General features: G+C 35.4%; 3 protein-coding genes across 3 annotated transcripts; 2 read left to right on the top strand and 1 right to left on the bottom strand.

Annotated features, from left to right (window-relative positions):
- The first annotated feature begins 265 nt into the window (after positions 1–265).
- LOC114400524 (UDP-glycosyltransferase 83A1-like) lies at positions 266–4539 on the top strand. The gene is made up of 3 exons (XM_028363010.1): positions 266–457; positions 2190–2748; positions 3365–4539. The coding sequence occupies exons 2-3, from the start codon at positions 2265–2267 to the stop codon at positions 4237–4239; spliced, it is 1359 nt and encodes a 452-aa protein (XP_028218811.1). The 5' UTR covers positions 266–457; positions 2190–2264; the 3' UTR covers positions 4240–4539.
- A 1625-nt stretch (positions 4540–6164) lies between these two features.
- LOC114398061 (ribosome biogenesis protein WDR12 homolog) lies at positions 6165–15352 on the bottom strand. Its single transcript, XM_028360187.1, has 14 exons — positions 15009–15352; positions 14790–14887; positions 12404–12510; positions 11727–11762; positions 11514–11599; positions 9740–9798; positions 9544–9654; positions 9309–9431; positions 8656–8799; positions 7780–7888; positions 7546–7682; positions 7411–7446; positions 7192–7285; positions 6165–6703 (listed from the first exon to the last, which is right to left on the bottom strand). The coding sequence occupies exons 1-13, from the start codon at positions 15175–15177 to the stop codon at positions 7193–7195; spliced, it is 1308 nt and encodes a 435-aa protein (XP_028215988.1). The 5' UTR covers positions 15178–15352; the 3' UTR covers positions 6165–6703; position 7192.
- An 8410-nt stretch (positions 15353–23762) lies between these two features.
- On the top strand, positions 23763–26595 carry LOC114399304 (UDP-glycosyltransferase 83A1). The gene is made up of 2 exons (XM_028361477.1): positions 23763–24343; positions 25511–26595. Exons 1-2 carry the CDS (start codon positions 23863–23865, stop codon positions 26392–26394), a joined length of 1365 nt encoding a protein of 454 aa, XP_028217278.1. The 5' UTR covers positions 23763–23862; the 3' UTR covers positions 26395–26595.
- The last annotated feature ends 770 nt before the right edge of the window (positions 26596–27365 follow it).

The following is a 27365-nucleotide window of genomic DNA, read 5'->3' as shown; positions in this document are numbered from 1 at the left end:
GTTTTGTTTTTGATTTTTATATTCGTTACTATTACTATTTATATGTCTTTGAATTGGACAGTTTTTACACCACTTGTCTATCTCTGACCAATTTATTATTATTATTATTGGTTGACACTTTTCTCTCTTTCTATGTCCTTCTGTCTTTTCTTTTTCAAGTTCAATACAAAAGATAGAAAGAACAAACAAAAACAAACATATAAACAATATAAAAAGAATAACAAATAAAAATTGTCAGCTAGTCGGTTCAGCCATGATTTTTCCTCAGGTACTTGCAAGATACCCTTATCCAAAAGTCAAGCCAATGACCCAAGTCTATTTTCTAGGCCATAAATACAGAGCAGAAGAAAGTTCAAAAGGAAAACAAAATAGAAATCACCAAAAATTCAAAAGTAAATTCAACACTGCACCTGATTGACAAGCAGAGAGGAAGAACAAAACACCTCTTTATTCAACGGTAAGAGCCATCTTATATTTTCATTGCAAATATCATGTTTTATCCTAGAGAAGTACCAACAATACATTCTATCAAGCATACTTTATTAATCATTATATGCATACTGATTCACACAAGCAAATGAGCATGTATAAGACTGAATCCATAAGCACAAAGCACACATTCAATAACAAAAGCACACTACCACATACTATCTGGATCTGACAGAAAGAACAATAGGAAAGGAAAATTAAAATAATAATAATAAATTGAGAACAGCCAGTTTTGTTCCTCCGTCCAGCTATGTATCCGTGCAAACTGCAAATCGATCACTGTTACTTGATTTTGTTTGACTTTATGTTATTTGTGGTATTGTTCATCCATTTTGGAAGTTCAATGATTGTGATGCAGCACTATTAGGGTTGTGTTCGTCAATGTCCTTGAGTTTGAATCATCAAACCCTCAAGGAAGTTGTTATTGGTCCTTACATCATTGTTAATTGTTAATGGTCCCTACCAAATGATTTTTTTTTTTCAAAATTGTCTTTTGCACGGAAACTCATTTCCATTACATAACTGTGTCCAAAATCCACAATGAAAAATGAAAATATGTTTTCACATACAAAATCAATAATAAAAACATATTTCCACATAAGACATTTATAATAGAAATATGTTTTTGTTGTAGATTTTGTATGCATCCCTTATGTTACAAAGAAATCATGATTTTGTTGTTGAAAATAAAAATAAAGAGAGAAAGAGGAAGACAGTGGTGGGATTTGAACTGAGAGGTAAAAAATAAATTTCCACGGATTTTTTAAATTTGTAAGATCAATAGCAACTACCAACCCTAACCCTGAAATGCTCTTCTATCCCGATTAGCCAAGGCCCATTCTGATTTTCTTCTAGGCTCGTGCTATTAACAGCCCCCGTTAATCTTCATGCCACTTTAAAAAATATTGTAATTTTAGTTTATTGAAAATATCTTTCATAAGTATGTATCTAGTTCCTTTTGTATTTTATACATAGATACATAGACAACAGAGAGTAATTTTACTATGTATTTGAAACCCCTTCCCCCTCTCCCTCCGAAAATACACAACGAAAATCATTATGTATCTGAAACCCCCAGCCCCTCTCAAGATACACAACATAAATATATGACTAATATTTTTTCTATATATCAAATGAAATCGGGTCCCATTTTTATAAAAAAAAAATCAAATAAATGAATCACCAATTTAATCCTTAAAATGTAACTCCGTCAAATTGGTTTCTAAAATGATAAATTTCTAATCATTTTAGTCCCTCAAATTATAATGTTTGTCAAATTGTAATGAACTATCAAATTGATTCTTGAAATTTTAAATCATCAGCCAATTTAGTGATCTGTTATTACTCGGGGTCATCTAATGCAGTTAAGAAAATTCAATTGGCATGTTAAGTGCCAAAGTGGAACCCAACTAAAAACACATGGTGATATATATGATAAGTTATCATATGGTTCTGATCACCATGATTTCTATTAACTTTTACGTGACACATATTGAATCTTACTAACTTTTTTTGTAAACCAAAAAATTTAATTATATGTCACATAAAAATTAATTGAAATCATGATATGATAATCTCAAACCATTTAATAATTTTTTTATGTTTAGATATTTTTTTATATATTAAACACTTATTAATACTTATTATTTCTCTGTATCACATTATATTAATCATTATACTTATATTTCTCTCTCTTCTAGTTATTAAATAAAGTTTAGTATCCACCAAACTTTTCTCTCAACTCTAAATCAAAAGAAATTAGAGACGCAAACAACATGAACATTCCAAATGTGTTGATTGTACCATATCCCGTCCAAGGACATGTCAATCCCTTGATGAACTTCTCACAAAAGTTGGTTGAGCATGGATGCAAAATTACCTTTGTGAACACAGACTTCACCCACAAGCGGGTGATGAATTCAATGGCCAAGCAAGAAAGCCATGATGAATCACCAATGAAGTTGGTCTCAATCCCTGATGGTTTAGGACCTGATGATGACAGAAGCGATGTAGGTGAACTATCTGTTTCCATATTAAGTACCATGCCTGCCATGCTAGAAAGGCTCATTGAAGATATTCATTTGAATGGTGGTAACAAAATCACATGCATAGTTGCTGATGTGATAATGGGATGGGCATTGGAAGTTGGGAGTAAGCTAGGAATCAAAGGAGTTCTCTTCTGGACAGCTTCAGCAACTATGTTTGCCTTGCAGTACAACATTCCTACGCTTATTCAAGATGGCATCATAGATTCTGATGGTAAGTGTATCACATTTCACAAGTCAATTTCACCCAAAAAAAACATTTCACTAGTCAACTATATGTTTTCTTTGCCTATTTTTACAAATAGAAAAAATATCACATCTCAAATTGTCAATATGCTATGTTGGTTGGCTTTTACTATAACTACCTTAAAAGTCATATATAGTATGATTTTAATTAGTTAACAACCTAACATGTTTGGATTTGCATTTTCTAACCATGTTTTCGAGTCATATGATATAATAATGCGTAAGCAACCTTATGTTGCTTTGGAAATGACACATGTGAATCCATATGAAACGCGCATCAAAACATGCTATTAAAACATTTTGCGATATATAAAACTTAAAATCTTACAAATAACTATAAAATTGTTATCACATTTCTATTTTTTATATTTGCAAATAATAGTACAACTATCAATTGGTGATTATTTCAGCCTAACTTATGATTTTAAGCTTAAGTTTTCATATACAGTTGTGTTAAATACTCAAAGGAAAAAATTTGGTTGTCCATAGTAGTCTTACTCAACTTGAGCTAGATTGTCTCTGGTAAAAAAATAATTACAAGAAATATTAGGAATAAGATTTAATTTTGTTGTTTGCCACTGCAGGATTCCCAATTACACAAAGAACATTTCAAATATCACCAAGCATGCCTACTATGGACACAGGAGTCATTTGGTGGTCAAAAGTCTATGATCGAGAAACAGAGAAGAAAGTATTTAATTATGTAGTACACTGTACTCAAAATTCAAATCTGGCTGAGTGGTTCATCTGCAACACCACATATGAACTTGAACCTAAAGCATTATCTTTTGTTCCAAAGCTCCTACCAGTTGGTCCATTATTGAGAAGCTATGACAATACAAATACCAATGCAAGTTCATTGGGGCAGTTCTGGGAAGAAGATCACTCTTGCTTAAATTGGCTGAATCAACAACCTCATGGTTCTGTGTTGTATGTTGCCTTTGGTAGTTTCACTCATTTTGACCAAAACCAATTCAATGAACTAGCTCTTGGACTAGACCTCACCAGTAGACCATTTCTTTGGGTTGTACGTGAAGACAATAAGTTGGAATACCCTAATGAATTCTTGGGGAATAGAGGCAAGATTGTTGGTTGGACTCCTCAACTGAAGGTATTAAATCACCCTGCCATAGCTTGTTTTGTTAGCCATTGTGGATGGAATTCTATCATGGAAGGTTTGTCTAATGGGGTACCCTTCTTGTGTTGGCCTTATTTTACTGACCAATTTTACAACAAAACTTACATTTGTGATGAGTTGAAGGTTGGACTGGGATTAAACTCAGATGAAAATGGACTTGTGTCAAGGTGGGAGATTAAGAAGAAATTGGACCAACTACTTAGTAATGAACAAATAAGAGCAAGGTGTCTAGAATTGAAAGAAACGGGCATGAACAACATTGAAGAAGGTGGTGGATCTTCAAAGAATATTAGTAGATTCGTTAACTGGCTGAAATCTTGAAAATATAGGGAGTGTGTATAGTTGTGACCATGCAGTATTCTTGAAGATGGAAGTGTTTCTCTTTATTTGTTAAGTTGATCTTGGATTCTTGGCTATGGTGTTATCTATTATGAAATATAGATTTCTTAAATTTGATCTATCATATGACAAGGTCAATAATGCACGTGGCTTAAACTTAAAAGTGATGTTCCCCTTTTCTTGGTAAGAGTGATGCTGTAATTTTAATGATGCTAAGCTACGAAATTCATGATGTGAAATTTTCAAGCATGTTGATATGGAATATTAGTTGTGTTTGTTACAGGTTGTTCCTCTTGTATATTTCATCTTTTTTATATTAATCAAATTCAATGAGTTACTTTTATGAAACTCCTCTTATGTTATTTGAGCTCGATGACATGTGATCATATTAGATGGGTGTTACTTGCATCACCCATCAAGATTTTGATACATGTAAAATTATTTTTTATGAAAGGTTTCATGAGAGTATCAGAAGTAATCTCAACATACATTTAGTTTTCCTTAAGCAAGGGAAAGAGTTTAATTTCTCATAAGATCTCATATTTGAATTTAATATGAAGAAAATATACATTGAGAGGAAATAGTTATTGTGAGTCTGGTCAACTTAACTCGTTATTTACAGTTAGGATTTTAAAAAATTGCTGTGATGTTGGGTCTAAGACTGAAAAATATAAATTAAGTTTACTTGTTACTACACTATTTTGTAATTGAAATTGTGCCCTAACTGAAAACATTTTATGCTAAAGAGAGTATTTATATTTCCTATGTGTGAAATCACATTTTAAATTCATGTGAATTTGCGTTATTGAAACTATTAAAACTTTAAAAAAAATATCAAGCACTAATAAGACTTTGTGATATTAAGCATTAATTTAAAATTTTATACAAAATCATTCATTTATATCTATTAATTACAATTAGAAAAAGAGTTATATACCGATAATATAACAAATTTTACAAATTCATTCAATCATAACTTATCATATATGATAAATTTATTAACATTTAAAATAATCATCTTAAAGTAATTTAAACAGTGATATGTAATTGAATAACATTGTAAAATTATTTTACACCGCATAAACATTAAACTCAATTATAATTCACAAGTTTTATCATGTTAATTTTAGTTTTCTTTCAGATTGGTTAACAAATCCATCGACATGTATATATGTCTATTAATAATAGTCTTTTTGCAAATACTTCTTTAGTCATCTCTATATCTCAAAGATTAAACGTTACCAATTGGCTGGGGCATACCCATTATGCATGCGTCGAAAAAATATCCATGCATCTTCACCTAGTGGCTCAAACTTTTGGTAATTGACAATATGACAAAAGTTTGTGACCGAGTGGTCTTAAGTTTGATCCTTATTTTCTTTTTCTTCGAAAAAAAAAAAGGTTTAATATTAACACAGGTCAATTGAGTTTATGCATATTGTCTTCACTTCAAATCTAAAATATCCTTACGTGAGAGGACTTAATTCTTGCATACTTATCAAATAAAACGTAAACAAGACGAATTTGTTGTCTATTGGTGTGAGATTTCTTCGAACTAAATAGCATAATTATTCGTAAATTGGGGGGGGGGGGGGGGGGGGGGGGGGGGGACATTAGTTAAGATCTCTTCTATAATGGTTATTTTAGTATTGGAACCGTCACATTTCAACTAAAGTTAGCCTCCAGTCACAAGTCCATTTCCATTTTCACTAATTATGGTTGGTCATCACCATTAGCTTTGAATAGATGGAATTTTTTTCCAGCACTGATCACATATTTTGATCACACGTGTCAGACTACAAGAACATGTCATGAAGACAAGTAGTTGTAGACAACAGTAGGATCAAGTGCACTTTCCTGCTAAGATTTTTAAAAACTTGATAGTAACTTCACTTTGACAATATATGTAGCAAGAGAACTAAGTGAAATATGCCATAGAAAGGGAATAATTAGAATGGCAAGGCCACATGATATAGTTGTCCCTTACCCAGTACAATGGGTATGTGATTCCTCTAATAGAGCTTTCCCTATAATCCTAGTCAATCAAGGTATCATAATAATTTTTGTGAACACCTAAGATAACCACGAGAAGAACAGGAAATGATTCATTATCTCAAATTGTCTAGTGTGGATATCTAGAGGATTAGTATCCTCGGAGAGGAAAAAGCCAGGTAAATCATCTGAAGCAACCTTGGAAGATTATGAAGGAGATAGTTAAGGAGATAATCGAATGCGTAAATAGATTAGAAACGAGAAGATTACATGTATCCTTGCTGATCAGAACATTGGATGGGCAGTTAAGATTGCAGAGAAAAAGAGAATTAGAATGCAAGCCTTCTGTCCTGCATCAGCAGCACAGTTGGTGTTGGGATTGAGCATCCCAAAGATGATTGATACTGGATCACAGACAAAGATGGTGAGTTCATTCTTCACTAATTCTCCATAGCTGCACCATACAACAAAATATTTCACGGTAGTTAGTTAGTTAGTATCACATGAATAGTACGAGGAAAGCAATTTAAGCATTCCATGGACTCAACCAAGATATGAACCACAGACAGGCAAAAGCAAACATTCAACGAAGATGCCACAGCACTACGCATTATGATGGAGGATTACTGTAGAGTATTTAGCAATATGAATAACCAAAATGAGATTTTATCAGACGCGTTTATGCAAGAAATAATCCAAATGATGAACAAACTGTACAACACAAATAAGTAAAATATTGAAAATTTGCCATGCAGAATTAGTAGCAAAATATGAATAATTTCAAGTGCTAAAATAAGAATTTGTTCACAACTGATAAAACACTTGGTAGTTATGCCTAAGACAAAATTGGCCAAAAAACTTGACCCGCTCTCTACATATAATAAATATCTGCCCCCATCCCACCATCTCAAAAATAAAAGCCATAATATGAACGAAGTTTACCCTATTTTACAGGAATTTCTGAAGAAATGCAAAGTTTTGAGTCTGCTCCACCACTGATAACACTGTTACTTTTCCACCAATCAGCAGACAATACCTGAGTTAAATAAATGACAATTCTATTAGTGACAATTTTGGCTCTTCTTGAGCATAAAACAAAGATGTTGTCAGTTGTGGAGAGAAATTTTTGTTATGCTAAAACATGGAAAGAAAGTTTAATACCTTATCACTGTGCGATTCAATAACTGAAAGAGGCCACTACAACATTAATGGAGAAAATTATCAGGAAAAGGCCCAAAGATGGATACATAATCACGTAAGGAGTAAAAATTTCTTGGCAGAATAAGGATATATTACCGCAGTTCTCAGATCCCACAACATAACTTTCCCATCATAGGATGCAGAAAGTAAATGAAACCAAGACTGATCATGCCATTTGCAAGCCGAAATCCAAGACGTATGAGAAGAAAACTGAAAAACAGGAGCAGAAGTGCCTGCAGAGAAGAAAAAAAAACATATTATAAGATACTATCATGCATGTGATTGACTATGGAGGTGAGAGAAAATGGTAATTAGCTTTGTTTAACAGACCTGGTTTACGAGGATCCCAAATCCTAATGACAGGGTCAGAACCCCCAGCAGCTATCAGAGCAGAACCTTCCCCACCAATATCAAGGCAGTTGAGAACCTTCCCACAAAACTGCACATGGAAGACAATCTAATCTAAAATTCTGAATTTTTTAATTGTGTTTCTCTTCTACTTCAGATTGCCAAACATATTCATTTTCAACAATAATTTTGCATAGAAAATAAATTAGAACAATAAAATGAACAAATAGATAACCAGAAAACGTCGCATTCATCAATCACCAGAGTTATGCCCATGACAGGGTTCCACTTACTCCAGCACAGTAAGCACTAAAATTATTTTTTTAGATGAAAAAACATCACAGTTTTTTTTTTTTTTTGAACGGCCAAAATTATATTAAATATATAATAGAAGATACATAGTACCAGAGGTACTACAAGAAGCCACAGGAGGTAGGATCTCCTAAATTAAGTATAAACAAGGGCCCAAGCCAAGATTGCTTCATAACAAGACAATGGACTATTTGAACCATATAAAAATATCATAATGAGGAAAAAATGTTGAAGAACTAGCGTGCACTAAATTTAAAGATTAGACAAAATCTTATCTAGAGAAACAAATAAGTTAAATGTCGCTACAACAAGATTAAGAAACAACGCAATTTTAAAATTCACTGCAAGAAAAAGAAGAAAATTGATAAGCTTGCCCTAATCCAGTTTTAATTTAGCTGCCTGACTACCCACAAATAGTTAATCAATGGCAGAGCATCAAAGAGTAAGATGTCACAGCTTGACCTAAAGACAAAATTAACACTTCAAATGAGTACAATTTTAAACAAATTGGGGTAGAGGAGAGAAAGCATGAAATTTTCAACTTACTAAATCTGTCAAGTTTTTTCCTGTCTCAACATCCCATTTCCTAATAGAATGATCCCAGGATGCAGAATAAATTGACTCCTGTTGTGGCCAAACCACAGCAGACACACACTGTGTATGGCCAACAAGGGTAGTAAAAGCCTCTCCCTACAATGCAACAGAGAAATATTGATGAAAACTTATTTGTCAATGAAAACTAAAGATTGGTAAATCAAACAGAAAAGAAACACCAATTCAGGGGAAAAATAGTAACAAAATCTACAAGGTTCATTCAACAGTTTTCCAGGTCTACAATAACATTAAAAGAATTTTGAACTTGTCTCAGAATTAGATGGTCAAATTTCTTCTAGAATAGTTTCAAAAATATCCTCCTCTATGGCCTCTTGCGCCAGCATAAACAGTAACCTTGATACTTCACATTCAACCAGTAGAAAATACATACAGAAAGTCAGCAACGACCATAACTTTTCACTATTCCAAGCATAAATTACAACAAGTCCGAGAAAGATGAGTAAAATGCCATCTATGAATATCCCTTGGAAGTTAAAACAAACTTCTAAATACAAAATGTTTGGAAGAAATATATGTGACTGCATAAATTCCAATTTCAACCGCACAAGAAGAAAAAAAATAAGGTGTAATGAACATCCACAAACCTCTAGTTGGGACTCCTCAACTTGAGCTCCAATTTTTCTCTTTTTAGACACTAGGTCATCTTCCGCATTAAAGTCATTAGTTTGCCATAGATTGATGGTGCAATCCCAAGAAGCCGAACAAACCTATGAGACACAATAGAAGACTAATGCTACACACTACTATTACTCTACTCATAAATCAAGGAGAAAGAAAGTGGATTAGTGGAGAAGTTAAAAATAGAAAAGCAATACGAACCATCTCTCCAGAAGTCTGCGCCGCAACACAATTTACAGAAGATTTATGACCACGAAAGATTTTGTAAGCCCTAACCCTCATAGGATTATTTACAGGACCCTCTGCATTGAGCTTTAATACAAATGGGAAAACATAAACATATTAAGCAATAGCATAAGACAGCATAAGGAACTGTATCTCAACAGCTTTTATTTACCTTCCATAACCTCAATGTCCGGTCTTTCGAAGCAGTAGCTACTGTAATGGTTTCCTCACCTGAATGCAGTACAAATATTGATATCTTGGACCAATTCAATAACAATAATATGCAACTATATTATGGAACAATATGACATATGGATTACACAAAGAAATGACCACAAATGTTTTCAACATACACACATAATTTTGCATTTTAATTGAATCTTACAATTTGTGTTACAAATGTAATATAAGCATGGTCACTAGAAGAGACAAGACAAATTTTATGTTGTGGTATGAATTAAAGTGTTTGTAAGGAAATTAAAGCATTGAAATACTAACTAATATCAAATAAAGCATAATCATCCCAATCCTAATCCTAAAAAGGAATAGGGAAAGAACAAAATGTAAGGGCCCGGTTGATTATTCTTTTCAAAAACAGTCTAGTTTTTTAAAATTAAAAATCTTGATTGAGTGATAAGCTTTATAAAACTGTTTTTTAAAACTACCTCATATTTTAGTTTTTAGAAGTAAAAAACAAAAACAGCTTTAAGATGTTTTGCTTTTCAGTTTTTGTTTTTCTTTAAAATCTACAAAACACACGAATAAACAGAGAATTTACAGTTTTCATTAATGGAATTTATTTAAATATCTTCTCTTTATCATTTCTGAAACTTTTGTAAGCATTTTTTTGGGATATGATTATTTCAATTGGCCATGATGTTATGTTGGTGCCTTGCTAATTATGTTAATGGGTGGTTTAATGGCCTATTAATATGAGAAATATAGCTTGAGTGGGTGACACTCACTCAGCTGAAGCTTCTTATATTATCACACAAAAGCCAACCAGTACATAGGTATATAGAGAGGTGCAGACTAAGCACCTTATCAAACGGCTACAGCAGAGAAAAAGACACAAAAGGACTGACTATTAAATTTTCAAGAATATACTAATATAAAATACATACTAATTTAACAGTTTGTTTACACTTTAATTATTAAAAAAATCTTATTGTTTAGAGTAAAATTTATTCCAATATTATGTGATTAAATTAAACAATAATTTGTCAGCATCACCCCTCAAGCAGATTTTCCTAGGGAACCTTTTTATTTAATCAAAATTGAAATTAAACTAACATATTAATTTATATAAGCTCAGAATGTTTGAGTAACTTTCACTCAGCAGATTACAACCTTTGTTCCTTTAACAAGAAACAAATGGTGGTATTTTTTAGTCCTTGCTTTTCCTAAAGACAATGCTACATTAATCTTTAAAAGCATGTGATTTTAATCCTTGATGGGGACTAAAACATATTTAAATATATATCTAAGTATTTCAATAAATTTAAAAACCATATAACAATAATACTATCAAATGAGTTTTCTGTTTTCTATTTTTTTAGTTATCAAAACATGTTTTGAAAACAATTTTAAAAAAAAATTATTTACTATTTCTAAAACAGATTTCAATTCAAAATTACCAAAACAGATTTTGTTTTAAGTCTCTTCTCATAAACAATTTCTAAAATTTGTTTTACAAAACAGATTTTGAAGTCGTAAACTGAGAAGAGGGGAAAGAAAAAACCCTAAATAGCTAATTTAATAAAAATGACTTTGATCTTGATAGCCAAGGAAAAATAGCCATAAGATTTCATATACTGTTAGATACAAACTTTTATCATTTTCTCATCAGAAAAAATTACATATTACCAAAAATTTGACAACTGGCAATCAGAAAAATAAACAGTAAAAAGTTGGCAGTATGTAGGAGAATATACTTGTCTCTATACCTTTTGGGTTGATGATACTAACAGAAGTGACAGCATCACTATGTCCCTCCAATATATGGGTACATAATCCAGCACCTTTCCATACCCTAAAATATAATTTAATCATTTTGTGGTGGAAGCTCAGTAGATGAAGAAAGTAATCAAATGATAATGTTAATCAATATTAAAATATGACAATAATTCTAAAAGAACAAAACTGTGCAAGACCATTACCTCCCTAAACCATCATAACATCCTGTCAAAAAGAACCTGCAGAAATAGTAACACTCAACTTTAAATTCTTTGTGAAAGGGCATACAGGTAAAAAATCATTCAACTTACTAAAATAGAACCAAAACTATTATATTTTAGCTAATGAAAATTACAAAATGTCATGGGTTAAACAAACAAAAAAGACTTTACAATTACACTTATTCATCCAATGGCCAAGACTTTAATTAAAGAATTTATTCACAAAGAGGGTTAGGTTGTGTTCTTTGGCAACTGCGATCAACCACAATGCAAAAATGAACCTCAAACAGTGAAAATTTGATAGTGTGATGTAGTCAAACCCTACATTATCAAAAGTTTACACCAATAAGAAATCAGTCTTGCCATCATCACCATGCACCAAATATGATTAAAAAAATTAAGGGAAGCCAATAAAAACCAATCACACTAACTTAAATAATAAATTCAACCTTCCCACCTCAGTAAAATCTTTCACAAACAATGGTTAAACAAAAAGAGTTTCTCATACAAATTTTGGCAAATCGCCAGTTGCTAGCATTAATAAGCATAAGAGTCAACGGAGAACACATTAAAATGGACTAGGATCATTATGGAAAAACTCAATTACTACAAGTCTTTGAGATATTTTCCATCAAACTATTACATATTTGTAAACTTACCGAGAAGAAGAACCATCAACAGCACTGACCCAATCATCATGTAAAGAAGGGTCCTCCTCCTTCCGTGGTGCCACAGCCCTTGTGTACTCAATTTCCAATATCCTTTCCTATAATTGATTATTCAAAACAGTTAGCTATGATCCCTGAAATTGATAAATCCTATGAAATTGATAAATCCCTGAAATTGACATCATAGCAAAATGTAACAATGGTTTGTTTCCTATGTTAGAAAACAAAGATTAAAGAAATTGATAAATCCCTGAAATTTCAACAACTTCCTTGTAAGTGACTAAATGGCATAAGGTTGTGGATTATTCAGTTGCCCATGATTGAAACCTCAAATTTTGTTTAATTTAAGATCTGCATTGAATTCACACAAGTACAGAATGTTCATGATGAGTATCAGCTTCCAATGTCTTGTAGAAAAATTAATTGAAGTGTTGCATTATTGAATACACTCATTGGAGACAATTTATCTTAAAATGTCAACTTAGCAGTTGATCCAAGTCCGACTGAGTCAAAGTCAGTCAATACAGTGCAATTAAGTGTTGTTAAATGGCGGCACTATGGCTGCCATGGTGGGATGCCGAGGCGGTTTTTCGGCCAACTGCCATACGCAGTTTGTGAAGGGAGGCCAGCTATGGCAGCACCATAAGCCGCAATGGCATGTTTATATGGTGGAATTTTGACCAGCCGTCATTGATAACATTATTTGTCACCTACCAATGTTACAACCATATTTTACTGACACAACCTGTTAGGGGTGGTTCCCTTAAGTTCGAGACTAAGGGCAGTCTCCAAGAGGAAGAAAGGAAATAACAAACTTAAGCCTGAATGTTCTACGTTTTATTTAGTGCCTTTTGATATTTAAAGGCCTATCAAATATGTATAATAACCGCAATCCCACTATAATAACCGCACTCCCACTACGATAACCACTACAATAACCACCACAATAACTACTTCTAGAATGACAACTACCCCTATGACAAGTTTCCATGACAGAGCATCTTCTTTCTAACATTCCCTAGCCCATCAAAAACACCTTGTCCTCAAGGTGTTGGGTGCAGAAAACAGAACTTGGATCCCAAATGAAAATGGGTGTAAGAATTAGTGCCTGAAAATGATTGCGGAGACAGAGCCCTTTGGCAGCGACGAGAATGGTGAAGAGGAGGAGGAGAAAGGGGTGGTTGAGATTTGTGTCCCTAACCGTGGCAGCACACACAATAGAAAGGGAGAAGCGAATGTCGAAGAGAAGGATACTGCGACTGGATGGCTTTGTGTGGGACCGGTTACTGGCGGCTGGGAGGGGGTCGGAGAAGAGTGTGTGGTGCTTGTTAACGGGAAGGTGGAAAGTTGTCATGGGAAGGGGAGGCAACGTGGTTTCTACTGTTGGTGGAGGCAGTATGGTTTTTGCTGTTTGTGGTGGTTTAGCAGAGGAAGAAGATGGGTTGGTTACCTTGGGAAGCAAAGGCGACATAGGTGGTGACTTCGCAAAGGCAGGAGATGGAGAGGGTTGTCTGGTACCATGGTATTCAGTATTCGGAGAATGTCATCAAGTTTGGAAGCAATGGAAGTTTGGGCTGCAGTAATGAAAGTTTGGACTGCAACGAGTTTGGTCATGGCGGCCTCAAGACGATCCACACAAGCGGTGTAAAGTTCAGTGTCCGCCATTGAAGAGTGGCAAGTCGAACCAATTGTTAGGGGTGGTTCCCTTAAGTTCGAGACTAAGGGCAGTCTCCAAGAGGAAGAGAGGAAATAACAAACTTAAGCCTGAATGTTCTACGTTTTATTTAGTGCCTCTTGATATTTAAAGGCCTATCAAATATGTATAATAACCGCAATCCCACTATAATAACCGCACTCTCACTACGATAACCACTACAATAACCACCACAATAACTACTTCTAGAATGACAACTACCCCTATGGCAAATTTCCATGACAGAGCATCTTCTTTCTAACACAACCTGAACTACCCAGTTTTAGCAACAAGCACACTGCAGCCACAACTTACTTGACAACCACCTCACATTCCACTGCATCATCACATTTGACACTACCACCATAACAACCATAGCATTTATTTGTTTTACTGATATACACACACTAATGCCATCAAAACAAAACCCTTAATAAAATAAAAATACAAACTAGAATGAAACATTGGAATCTAAGAGATAAATCAAGCACTTCTAGTCCTACTTATCTAAACACCTAGTTCCCAAGCTAAATTCCCATTCCATGAAACTTCACTCCGAACACCTCCAAAAAAAAAAAAAAAAATCGCTTCTCTTAAAGTACACACATAAAATCAAATTGCAGTTTCACTTTCTATCATACAGACATTAAACAGGAATTGTAATAATGGTTTTAAAATGATTACCGCAGAGATTCCCTTGGCCAAAAGAAACTGCTCCAGCGACATCCGAACGAACTCGCCATCGATCAAAAAATCAAACGGCTCCAGCTGATGATCAGCGTCTGCAAACATCAACCAGCAACAAGATTAACCAAATTTCATCAATCATCTAAAATTAACCAAATTAAAAAAAAATGAAAAAGGAGCACGTTGTCGCGTTAGAAAATGAGAAATTGAAATTACCATTGGATTGAAGGAGTGCGTTCACGAGTGAGGAGAGGCCGAATCGAGCGAGGTCGGCGGGGATAGCGATGGCGGTGGTCGGAACTTTGTACGGCTCGCCTAACTTTGTCACGAAGCGCACTTGGATCCTCCTCGCGCTTCCTTCAACACTCTCTTCGTTCATGTTCATCTTCGTTTCTTTTTACACTCTTTCTTCTGCGAGGTGAAGCTGAAAACGAAGTGCGAGAGACGAAGACGCTAAGCGAAGAGGAAGAGGAAGAAGAAGCTAGGGTTTAACGGTTCTCAACCTGCGAGTTCAGTTGCCATGGGTTTTAGAATTTAGAGCAAATTACGTTAATACCCCCAAATTTTGTCGAATTACACCCAACATCCCTTATTATAGCTTATAACAATCTCCCTTGAGGGGTATTGTGTGTAATTAGACAAAATTTAATGTCAATAAAATATTTTTAAGGTTAAAATATATTTTTTATTTCTATAAATATGAAAAGTTCAAAATTCATCTCTATACAAAAATTTAATATGTGTTTTATCATCATGAAATTAAAATATGTAAAATTTTAACTTAGAATTAGATTTAATTATATCTAAAATTAAGTAACTAGTGACTATATGCAAATAAGTCAATCCATTAGTCAACTTAACATTCAACTCCAAATCTCTATCCCCTATCTCCCCACCATCCATCTCTGTCAAGTTGACAAACAATGCAGAATTCTCAAGTGGTCAGAGATGGCAACATGAAGAATAATTCAAACCTACATGTAGACTAAAAGACAACACATTTTTATTTTGCGAAAATAAAAAAAATAGGCAAAAGATTTTATAAGAATAAATTTTTAACATTTGCATATTTTTAAGAATAAAAAATATATTTTAACCTATTTTCAAATATTAAGAAGTTATTATAAAGGATGTCAGTGAAATTTTATAAACATTAAAAAGTGTTAGTGTAGAAATGAAAAAAACATAATATGTATAATTCAAATAAAAGATTAACAGTGTAGTTTAAGTGTAATTTGCTCAAAAATTTCATCAATCTTTTTGTTAGGTATTTCTGAATGTGAATAGGAATGAGTGGCGTTAAATTCATCTAATCCAATAAAAAATATCTAATAAATTGAAAACAACATGAATTAGAAATTGTAAATTGAATTTTTTATTGGATTGAATTTTGAATTTTTATTAAAAATTTGCTCTAATTCAAAAATTGATTCAATCTCATTAAAGTTTGAACTGCTAACATCATATATGCTACTTCAACTTCCTACTATTAAGTTATCCCTCTTAGTTAGGTAATTCGAATTGAACTTGTTATACTTTATCACGTAACTCATATTTACATTTTTATTTTTATATATAATGACATAAGTTATACTTTATTTATGGAAAATGTATTTAATGAATAATTTTTAGTAACTATTTAATTAAATGTATAAAAATATAAAAATTAAATATGTTTTTAGTTCTCAAAATTTTTATGAAATTCACTTAATCCTTAAACAAAAATTTTACTAATCTTATTTCCTCAACTTTTGTTCGTTAAAGGTTCTAGTCTCAACTGATATTCAAACCAAAAAGAATTAGAAAAGAATTTTATATTACAAATCTTCGGTTTTTAGGTTGTTTGCACGATCCACTTTTCATGTTATATTTACAATATTTATCATTTTTCATAAAAATAAATTCAATCAGACAAATTTTACGTCTTGAATAAGTTAAAAAAAATATTTGAAATCGGGTCATAAAATAAAAAAAATATCACTATTTTGAAAGGACAACAATGACTTAAATTTGAGAGATAAATTATCAAAATAAATCATTTAAAAGATAAAAATAATAATAAAAAATAAGAGACCAAAAATATATTTTGGGCTACAAATTCATTGAACCTTATTTTACTAACTAAGAAAAACGAGAATAGGGGAAGCGTGATGAAATCACAGGCAGGGGAGTACGTGAAACAAGGGGGTGTTTGGAAAGAAAGAAAAACAATGAGGTTATTTCAATTCGTGAGAAACTCTACAGATATCATCCAAATATTTTACCGTAGTGATGATAGGCTAGGGTAGAGAGAAAAGATACCTTCGAGCAGTATCAGCTCCAGAAAATAAGAGAGAAAGGATAAGTTTATTAATTTTCTGTTGCTGTCATTATTACAACCTAGGAATATAAAGAGTCCTCTATTGTCCTAGCCTATGGGATCAATTGACGCATGTGCCCTGATCCATAAAAGATGGTAACAAACTAGCTATAAGCCAAGGATTACAGCAGATATTTCATTACTCTAAAGTTGTTGTGATTCCCACATAATCACGTGCCCAAGATGGTGCTTTCCTCTTCCTTTGTGGTCTTGGGCTTTTGCTTCTTGTCACTTGATCAGGCCCAACATTAGTTTCTATCAGCACCTCCGTATCACTGCCTTCCCCATCAAATTCGACCTTGTCCTCAAGGTTGCAGTGAGGATAAGATTTCAGCAATTCCTTCCAGTTTTCCCAAGTGTCCTCAGCTGGTGAGAGGCCTTCCCAACGCACTAGAACCTGCCTGATCGTGCCCTTAACTGTCTGCAATTTGCGAGTGTCCAGAATTTGTGTTGGTTGTAATGGAACCAAGGTCCCTGTAACAGCGTCATCCAACAGAGGTACTTGCGACGGTGGCTGCCCAAAAAACTGCTTGAGTTTTGAAACATGGAAAACGGGGTGAATACGGGCTTCTGGAGGCAGCAAGAGTTCATAAGCAACAGTACCAATACGTTTGACAATTTGATAAGGACCAAAGAAACGTTTGGTGAACTTGGAGTAGCGGGCACCACGCACACTATTCTGCCTATAAGGTTGCAAACGCAGCCATACCCAAGTGCCTACTTCGAATTCTTTGTCCATCCTGCCATTGTTGGCGTGTGATCGCATTCGGGACTGGGCCTTTTGCAGGTTAAGTTTGATCACAGCTAACATCTGATGGCGTTGGGCTAGTGTTTCATCTAGTGTGGCAACCGCAGTGGACCCTGAGACATAGGAGCGCATGTTGGGAGGTGGTCTTCCATAAAGAGCCTCAAATGGTGTCATCTTGATAGCAGATTGATAGGAGGAATTATACCAATGTTCAGCCAAAGGAAGCATGGAAACCCACAGTTTGGGAGTATCACTCACAAAACAGCGAAGGAAAGTTTGTAAAATTCTGTTGGTCACTTCTGTTTGTCCATCGGACTGTGGATGATACGCACTAGAGAAACATAGTGTAGTTCCATTGAGCTTGAACAATTCCTGCCAAAAACGGCTGACAAAAACCCGGTCTCGGTCGCTCACAATAGTCTTGGGCATTCCATGGAGTCGATAGATCTCAGACATGAACACCGGAGCTAAGGAAACTGCTGAATAGTGAGCGGGGAGAGCAATAAAGTGAGCATAGTTAGTCAACCGGTCTATTACCACCCAGATAGTAGACTTCCCATGTGAAGGAGGAAGCTTAGTAATGAAGTCCATGGCAATATCCTCCCAAACTTGAGAAGGGATAGGCAGCGGATTCAACAAGCCATAAGGTCGATGGGTGGAGTACTTTTGTTGTTGGCATATGGAACACTCCTGCACCCATCTTTTCACATCTTTCGCCATGTTGGACCATGAGAAGGCAGCGGTTAAACGAGCTAAGGTCCCCTTCACACCGGAATGACCTCCCACTGGGCTGGTGTGAAACTCCTGCAAGAGTTGCGTTCTGAATTGAGTTTCGCTTGGGATGAACAAACGCCCTTTGTAGAACCACAGACCCTGATGAAGCTTAAAAGGTGAATCTGGCTTCAGAGATGTAAACTTGCGAGTGAGCTGTTGACCAACCGGATCAGAAGCATAAAAAATCCGGAGTTGCTCTAACATCAAAGGTTGAGCTTCAGAAACTGCCTGAATGTAAGTCAAGGACGGCACATCTACACGAGATAGAGCATCTGCGACCAAGTTGGTCTTTCCCGGGGTGTATACAATCTCATAGTCAAAACCCAATAGCTTAGTTAACCACCTATGTTGTGCCGGCGTCTGAATCGTCTGCGTTATCAATTCCTTTAAACTGCGATGATCCGTATAAATGAAAAAATGCCTTCCCAAGAGATAATGTCGCCACTTTTTGACTGTAGCCGTAACAGCAAACATTTCCCTCTCATAAGCAGATGCAGCCCGCATTTTGGGACATAACTTGCGACTGAAAAAAGCAATGGGATGGGATTGCTGAGATAAAACTGCTCCAACAGCAGAATTTGACGCGTCGGTAGTAACCTCAAATGTTTGATCAAAGTTCGGAATTCCCAAAACCGGCAAGGTAGTCATAGCCGTCTTAAGAGCTTGAAAAGCTTCTAGCGCACGCTCATTCCAGCAGAAAGCATTAGTTTTGAGCAAGGAAGTTAATGGTTCAGCTATCGAGGCATAATGGCGGACGAAGCGACGATAGAACCCGGTTAAACCCAAAAATCCGCGAAGGGCAGTGAGGTTGTGAGGAGGGGGCCAAGACTGAACCACCTTTAGCTTCTCTGGGTCAGCAGCTACTCCCTCCTGAGAGATAATATGGCCTAAATATGCAACAGTAGGCACAGCAAACTCGCACTTGGAAAGCTTCGCAAACAATTGATGCTGGTCTAATAGCTCTAAAACCTGCTGTAGGTGCTGAATATGAGTGTCCCATGATGGACTGTAGATCAAGATGTCGTCAAAAAATACTAGCACGAATTTTCGCAAAAATGCGCGAAAAACCTCATTCATCGTCGCCTGGAATGTTGAAGGTGCATTGGATAACCCAAATGGCATCACTAGGAACTCAAAATGCCCATCAACAGTGCGGAAAGCAGTCTTGAAACAGTCCTCCGGTGCCACTCTAATCTGGTGATATCCGGAACGTAAATCAAGCTTGGAGAAAATCTTGGCTCCATAGAGTTCATCCAAGAGCTCGTCAATGGTGGGAATAGGAAAACGATCTTTCACCGTGATGTTGTTAAGGGCGCGGTAATCAACACAAAAACGCCATGTTCCATCCTTTTTGCGTACCAACAAAACCGGTGATGAAAAAGGGCTAGTGCTAGGGCGTATAACCCCTTCTGCCAGCATATCTCGAATCATCGAAGTCATGATTTCCTTTTGGAATTGAGGGTACCGATATGGTCGAACGTTGACTGGTTTGGCTTGGGGTAGGAGGTGTATATGGTGGTTGAGTGGTCTGTTGGGGGGTAAGCCTTGAGGACTAGAGAAAACTGATGCAAATTTAGTGAGGATGGGAGCAATTTCTGGATGTGGGGGAATTTTAATGGGAGGTGAGTCAATTTGGGAAAAAGATATGGTGTGGGCGGAGGAAATGGCATCAGTAAACACAAAGCGGCAGTACTGGGAGAATGTGGCCAAGGATGGTTGAGTGGAAGTGTTACCGGTGAGGGTGATAGGGGTGTTGTTATAAGTGAACTGGATGGATGGAATGGTGTAATCGGACAGAAAGGAGCCAAGAGTTTGCAGCCACTGCACCCCCAAAACCAAATCTGCGCCATGAATTGGTATGATGAAGAAAGGTATGTGAAACATTTGCTTAGCGAGGTTCACTGGCACATCAGCACAGAATCCGCTACAAGTGATCGAATCGCCGTTACCCACCACAACTGAGAATGGCTTGATAGCTACCATAGGCAAATCGAGGAATTCCGCTACTCTGGGCTGCATAATGTTGTGCGAGCTGCCCGAATCAATCAGGACTGTAACTTCAAGTTCACCGACACGTCCTTGAACGCGAAGAGTGCGTGGTGATGGAGGTCCCACCAGTGCTGCTTGAGACAGTTGAAAATGCTCGGCGGCGGCCGGAGAGGATGAATCCGGAGAGGACGGCGGTGACATGGGTGCTGGTGACAGCAAGGGACATGATTCCACCATCTGATGCTCAGTATCACGTGTCGGAGAGCCCACCACTTCATCAATGTCGTCATGAGCATAATCAGAAATTGTTTCTTTGTACAACGATGTCCAACATGAAACTTCTCATCACAGTTGAAACAGAGCCCTTTAGAGCGGCGCTCGTTTTGTTCCGCCGGCGTGAGGCGACGAATCGGAACGGTCGGAGGCGGTCCTAACAGAGAGGGTTGTGGGTTGTTTGGAGGGAATGGTGGTTTGGTTGGCCGTGAGGCTGGGTATTTTGTGGCTAGGTTTTTGGTTTCAATCAGTTTAGCTAAATCGATTGCTTGGGTCAGGGAGGATGGTTTGAGTATGCTGAGTTCATGGTGGATATCCTTTCGGAGGCCCGAAAGAAAACAGTTGAGAAGGGAGGTGGGTGAGAGACCGGTGACTCGGTTGGAGAGGGATTCAAATTGTTGTTGGTATTCAAGCATAGATCCGGTTTGTTGAAGCTTATACAAAGAAGCTTCATGGTTGGCAAAGGAAGAGGGACCAAAACGTACCTCAAGGGCGTGGAGAAATTCCGACCAAGTTGTGAGTAAATGGTTGGAATGGAGCCATTTGAACCAACTAAGAGCAGGACCTTGAAGGAAGAAGGGAATGAGAATGAGGCGGCGGGGGGGTGGTGTGTCCGTTAGGTCAAAATAGTGTTCAACCTTGAAGATCCAGTCAAGAGGATCTTTCCCATCAAAGGAAGATAGGGTTATTTTGGGTAATTTGATGGTTGATTGTGGCGGGTCGGTTCGAACCGGAGAGGATGAATGGGCTGCAGATTGGGAAGAAATTTGTTCACGTATGAGAAGGGGTAATTGTGTGGTGAGAAAATTTTGGAAATCTGTTTGTTGTTTGGTGACCGCCTCAAGACACAATTGCATTTCTCGAAACTGGGCACTGACCTCATCGACAGATTTGTCAGGTTTATCAGTGCGGGGGGCCATCATCCACAGTGAAAGCACCAATGATAGGCTAGGGTAGAGAGAAAAGATACCTTCGAGCAGTATCAGCTCCAGAAAATAAGAGAGAAAGGATAAGTTTATTAATTTTCTGCTGCTGTCATTATTACAACCTAGGAATATAAAGAGTCCTCTATTGTCCTAGCCTATGGGATCAATTGACGCATGTGCCCTGATCCATAAAAGATGGTAACAAACTAGCTAGAAGCCAAGGATTACAGCAGATATTTCATTACTCTAAAGTTGTTGTGATTCCCACATAATCACGTGCCCAAGATGGTGCTTTCCTCTTCCTTTGTGGTCTTGGGCTTTTGCTTCTTGTCACTTGATCAGGCCCAACATTAGTTTCTATCAGCACCTCCGTATCAAGTGAGCTGGTGTTCAACAATTACAATGTTAATTTTTTTGTATGGATTAAATTTTTTTTTAAATTCTTTCAATTTCACGGTTTTTTATTTTTTGTTTTTGTAAAAAAAAAATTCTGGTGAATTATGTTTTTTTACTAAAACATAATAAATAATGTTTTAAGCAGTGAAAAAAATATATTATATAAAGTGTCTTAAGAATAAAAAATAAAAAACATAATTTATAAAGATTAAAAAGATATTTAAATTTTTTTTTTATATTTGAATAATGAATTTTCTTAACAAAAATTTCTGACTTTGGGCAGTTGTCACCTTCATATAATTTTTCTATTCGGTTTGCCTTTTTATTTTTTGTACTAAATTAAATCGACTATTTTGTGCATGAAAGCGAGGATTTGTTTCTATAACAATAGGATTTGTTTCTTTTGTTTCATGCAGAACAAAATGGTACTGCTAAGCAATTTTTTATTACATAGTACTTATTATATTTTATATATTACTAAATTAATCGAAAATTGGAAGCATTGGTAACACCAAGCCAACAATAGTTAAATGGTCCCCTATAGTGTCTTTCAAAACACAGTTATCAAAAGTTTATAAAAATTGTCTAATATGAATGGTTCCACTGCGTGGTCTAGATGATGTATCGAACCTTCACTTATCCCCACATTCAATGAAAAACAAATGACAACATTAATAAATCACTTTTAGTATACGAATATGCCAAATCCTTAATATTCAAAAAAAAGAAATTGATTCTTTCTTCTTTTCTTTATTTGACGGAATAAATGAAGTATACTTTTCAACATTAACATTTTCGAAACCTTCATCCGGGATGCATAATTGTAAGGCCATATATAGTTATTTTTATATCAGATAATGATATATAGATATATATATATATATGTTTTTTAATTGACTAATAATTAAGGCTATTCAATGTTGGAAAAATCATCCACGCGTGTATTGTATCTAACTTTTGTCTTATGTAACGCTCCTCTGATAGAGGCAGCAGTGGCCCACAACTCTAAGTCTGTAGCATTCCCTTCATCTACTGTTCATGCAATGAATACCTGGCCAGATCAAAAGTTTGAGTCATTCATTAATCAATAATTCGACAAAGTGTTTAAGTTGATGAGTTCATGTATTTAGCATTGAAATTAATTTGGTGTTATGATGAGATCATGAGAATGATTTCAAGAATCAATTTTGAAATGCTCCATTCCGTTGATATTTGATCAAATACAATACTAATTAACAAACTATTTTTTTTTTAACTCTATGCTATTCATCTGATAAATCCAATTTGTTGCTGTCACAGTCTTTTTTCATTTTCACTAATTACTGTTGGTCATCACCATTATCTTTGAATAAATGGATATTGTTTATTTGAGGATTGATCACGTATTTGATTGCTTCATGCAATAGACAGATTGTCTTCATAGTAGACTACAAGAACATGGTCATGACATATGAAGACAAGTAGTTGTAGACAATATGGTAGGATCAAATTCTCCTTCCCCCAACGTTTTCAAACTCTTGAGATTAACTTCATTTTCACCACAATAATATATAGCAAAGAACTAAGTGAATCTGCATAGCAAAAGCAAAGGAATTAATACTTAAAATGGCAAGGCCACATGTAATGGTTGTACCTTACCCAGCACAAGGGCATGTGATTCCTCTAATGGAGCTTTCACTGCTCTTAATCAAACAAGGTATCAAAATAACCTTTGTGAACACCAAAGACAACCATGAGAGGATCATGAGTGCATTGCCAAGTGGGAATGATTTATCATCTCAAATTAGTCTAGTGTGGATATCTGATGGATTAGAATCCTCAGAAGAGAGGAAAAAGCCGGGTAAATCATCAGAAACGGTTTTGAACGTTATGCCACAGAAAGTTGAGGAGCTAATTGAATGCATCAATGGATCAGAAAGTAAGAAGATCACATGTGTGCTTGCTGATCAGAGCATTGGATGGTTACTTGATATTGCAGAGAAGAAGGGAATTAGAAGAGCAGCTTTCTGTCCTGCATCAGCAGCACAGTTGGTGTTGGGATTGAGCATCCCAAAGTTGATTGATAGAGGGATCATAGACAAAGACGGTGAGTTCATGCTTCACTGATTCTCTCTAGATTCACCATACAACAAAATACTCCTCTTATTTATTTAGTTTTTCTTTTACAATGATATTAATGACAAAAAAAAACGATTCAACATAAGACTTTTATTGGTAAGTAGTAAATCTAAGAACTACAAAATCTGCCATGTCATGTTTATTAGATATCATTCTATATGGGAAAGAAAGAAGTCATATGATTATATGCATATGATTTTCTAATTCTTTCCAGAGACGGTCTTAGTGCATGTTTGGATTGAAGTTAGAAATACTGTGTGTGCCTTCCAATACAAATCCAACGGATAAAAAACAAAAGCAAGGGTCCTGATCCTTTGGCAAAATTATTTTTGCCTCAAAAGTACTTTTCACCTAAAAACCAAACATGCACTTAGACTGTTAGACACTTAGAAGTACATTTGTTGAGTTCTATGCCTCCTTTTTTTGAGCTGCTACTACATCAAACCTAACTACTGACTTGACTAAAATGTTATCCAATGAATCAACCCATGAAAATCACAGCATGTTAGGTTACTTGCGTTAGGAATTAATAGACCAAATTCTCTTATATAATCATTTCTTTTGCCTTCCAAAAAAAACTGATAGACACTAAATGCAAAAGAAATAAGTGTAAGAATAGTAAAATACTATTGAGAGTTTGAACCTGAAAACCCTTCTCAATTTAAGTAAAGAAAACCATAAGACTCAATGTCTTTACTACTGAAATTTGAAATTAGAATTATAACGCTTCTCTCTTTATACAAGATGATTTTTCTATCTCAGTAAAAATGGTTTATCTCTCAATTCTCACTAAGTATGATGAAAATACATCTCTCTTTCTCTCAAAGAGGATTATGGAAACTCTCACAAATCTCCTTATATGCAATGGAGACACGTGGCTTCTTTTAAGAGTGAGTAATAGATGACAAATAATAATAAACCTTAATTCCTTGTAACTTCTCACATCATTGTAAATTTCTAAATTGAATGTGTCACTCCATTAATTAATTATGAAGAAATTTCCAACACTTCCGAACTTCCTAAATTGACATTCTTTAGCATAAAAAATTTCTCATAACTCCTGACATGAAACTATAATCAAGGGAGGTGATACACATTAGTTAATTATGTCTTACTCAACATTTAAATTATCCAGGAACTCCAACGAAGAAACAGGTCATTCAGCTATCCCCTACAATGCCAAGTGTAAGTACAGAAAAACTTGTCTGGGCTTGCGTGGGGAACAAGATTGCTCAGAAGCACATTTTCCAACTCATGGTGAAAAACATAAACTCCATGCAAAAAACTGAGTGGCTTCTTTGCAATTCAACTCATGAACTTGAGCCTGCAGCATTTTCTCTGGCTCCACAAATCATACCTATAGGGCCACTTCTTTCAAGCAATCATCTTCGCCACTCTGCAGGCAATTTCTGGCCACAAGACCTCACTTGTTTAAAATGGCTAGATCAACACTCACCATGTTCAGTAATATATGTTGCATTTGGAAGCTTCACAACTTTTAGTCCAACCCAGTTCCAAGAACTGTGTTTAGGTCTTGAACTTACCAATAGACCTTTCATTTGGGTTGTGCAGCCAGATTTCACAGAAGGGTCAAAAAATGCATATCCAGAAGGGTTTGTACAAAGGGTGGCGGATCGTGGTATAATGGTGGCATGGTCACCACAGCAGAAAATTCTGAGCCATCCTTCAGTTGCTTGCTTCATAAGCCACTGTGGTTGGAACTCCACACTGGAAAGTGTCAGCAATGGGATCCCAGTGTTGTGTTGGCCATACTTTGCTGATCAGTTTCTAAATAGGAGCTATGTTTGTGATGTTTGGAAGGTAGGATTGGGGCTAGAACCAGATGGGAGTGGCATGATCACACGAGGCGAAATCAGAAGCAAAATCAAGCAACTTTTGGATGATGAACAATTGAAAGAAAGGGTCAAAGATTTCAAGGAGAAAGTTCAAATTGGCACTGGACAAGGTGGTTTGTCAAAGAATAATCTAGACAGCTTCATAAGGTGGCTAAAAACTTAAATTACAAGCATTTTCCAGATTTGATTTAACCAAGTTTTCAGATTCCTTTTCTCCTCCCTCCCCTCCTTGTGTTTCTGTGTGTTTTGCATAATGACTTCCTTTCTTATCTTAGTTCAATTGTATTTTAATAATAAAATTGCAAACACTTGAATCATCTTGTTATGTAGACGTCATCATTTTTAACCATGAATTCATCTAGTATATGAGTGAGTCCACTATAATCTATGCATCCAATCCGACAGCCGACTTTTCTTAATTTGTTTTAAATTTTTTACATAATTGATAATAACTTTTTTTATAAATAAAAAAAATTGGGAGAGTTCGATTGTTGTGGAACAAATCAAGAAAAGAATCTACTTTTTTATTTTTATTTTTCTATACAAAACTTATCACACGAAGTCTTATTTTTTTTAGATCGGATTGAGGGGTAGGTGTAGTTGATATAAAGAAAGTAATAAATTGGGATTTATATAAGGACCCATGCTTGCTTCGGGATATCATGATATATAAGGGATACTGAATCTGTGTGTGATAGGCAAAAGATAACTATTTTATCATTACTCCTATCATTTTACCAAAACTAAGAGATAAACATAAAATTGATATTTTTCATTGATAAGTTCTTACGCAGTGCATATCCTATTAAATAGGGGTTTACAAAGAATATCAACCATACAAGTGACACCATCTAATATTTTTAGGAAATATAAAATAAAACTAAACAATATCAAAGAATAATATGTAAATCTTCTAGCCTATTTGGGCCTCTCTAAACCCATTCCTATCACATTCCAATTAGTGTGTGTGATTATGTGTTCCTTTCTATAATGATTTCCTCTCTCTTCATAGTTCAATTGTATTATAATAATAAAATCACACACATCAATCATCACGAATGTAGATGCCATCATTTTTAACCATGAATTCATCTAGTATATGAGTAAGTCCACTATAGTCTATACTATACACAT

Source organism: Glycine soja, chromosome 19 (genome assembly GCF_004193775.1).
Source record: "Glycine soja cultivar W05 chromosome 19, ASM419377v2, whole genome shotgun sequence".
Classification (NCBI taxonomy): domain Eukaryota; kingdom Viridiplantae; phylum Streptophyta; class Magnoliopsida; order Fabales; family Fabaceae; genus Glycine; species Glycine soja.
The sequence above is the reverse complement of the archived record's forward strand: the minus strand, read 5'-3'. Positions and strand labels throughout refer to the sequence as shown.

Bases quoted from the DNA above. Each gene is read 5' to 3' on its own strand.
- LOC114399304 (XM_028361477.1), top strand. From the start codon at position 23,863: ATGGCAAGGCCACATGTAATGGTTGTACCTTACCCAGCACAAGGGCAT. The intron at 24,344-25,510 runs GTGAGTTCATGC...TAAATTATCCAG, and splicing joins AGGGATCATAGACAAAGACG to GAACTCCAACGAAGAAACAG.
- LOC114398061 (XM_028360187.1), bottom strand. From the start codon at position 15,177: ATGAACATGAACGAAGAGAGTGTTGAAGGAAGCGCGAGGAGGATCCAA. The intron at 14,888-15,008 runs GTAATTTCAATT...TGATGTTTGCAG, and splicing joins CGCACTCCTTCAATCCAATG to ACGCTGATCATCAGCTGGAG. The intron at 8,800-9,308 runs GTTTGTGGATGT...GTTGCATTGTAG, and splicing joins TTGAGGAGTCCCAACTAGAG to GGAGAGGCTTTTACTACCCT.
- LOC114400524 (XM_028363010.1), top strand. From the start codon at position 2,265: ATGAACATTCCAAATGTGTTGATTGTACCATATCCCGTCCAAGGACAT. The intron at 2,749-3,364 runs GTAAGTGTATCA...TTGCCACTGCAG, and splicing joins TGGCATCATAGATTCTGATG to GATTCCCAATTACACAAAGA.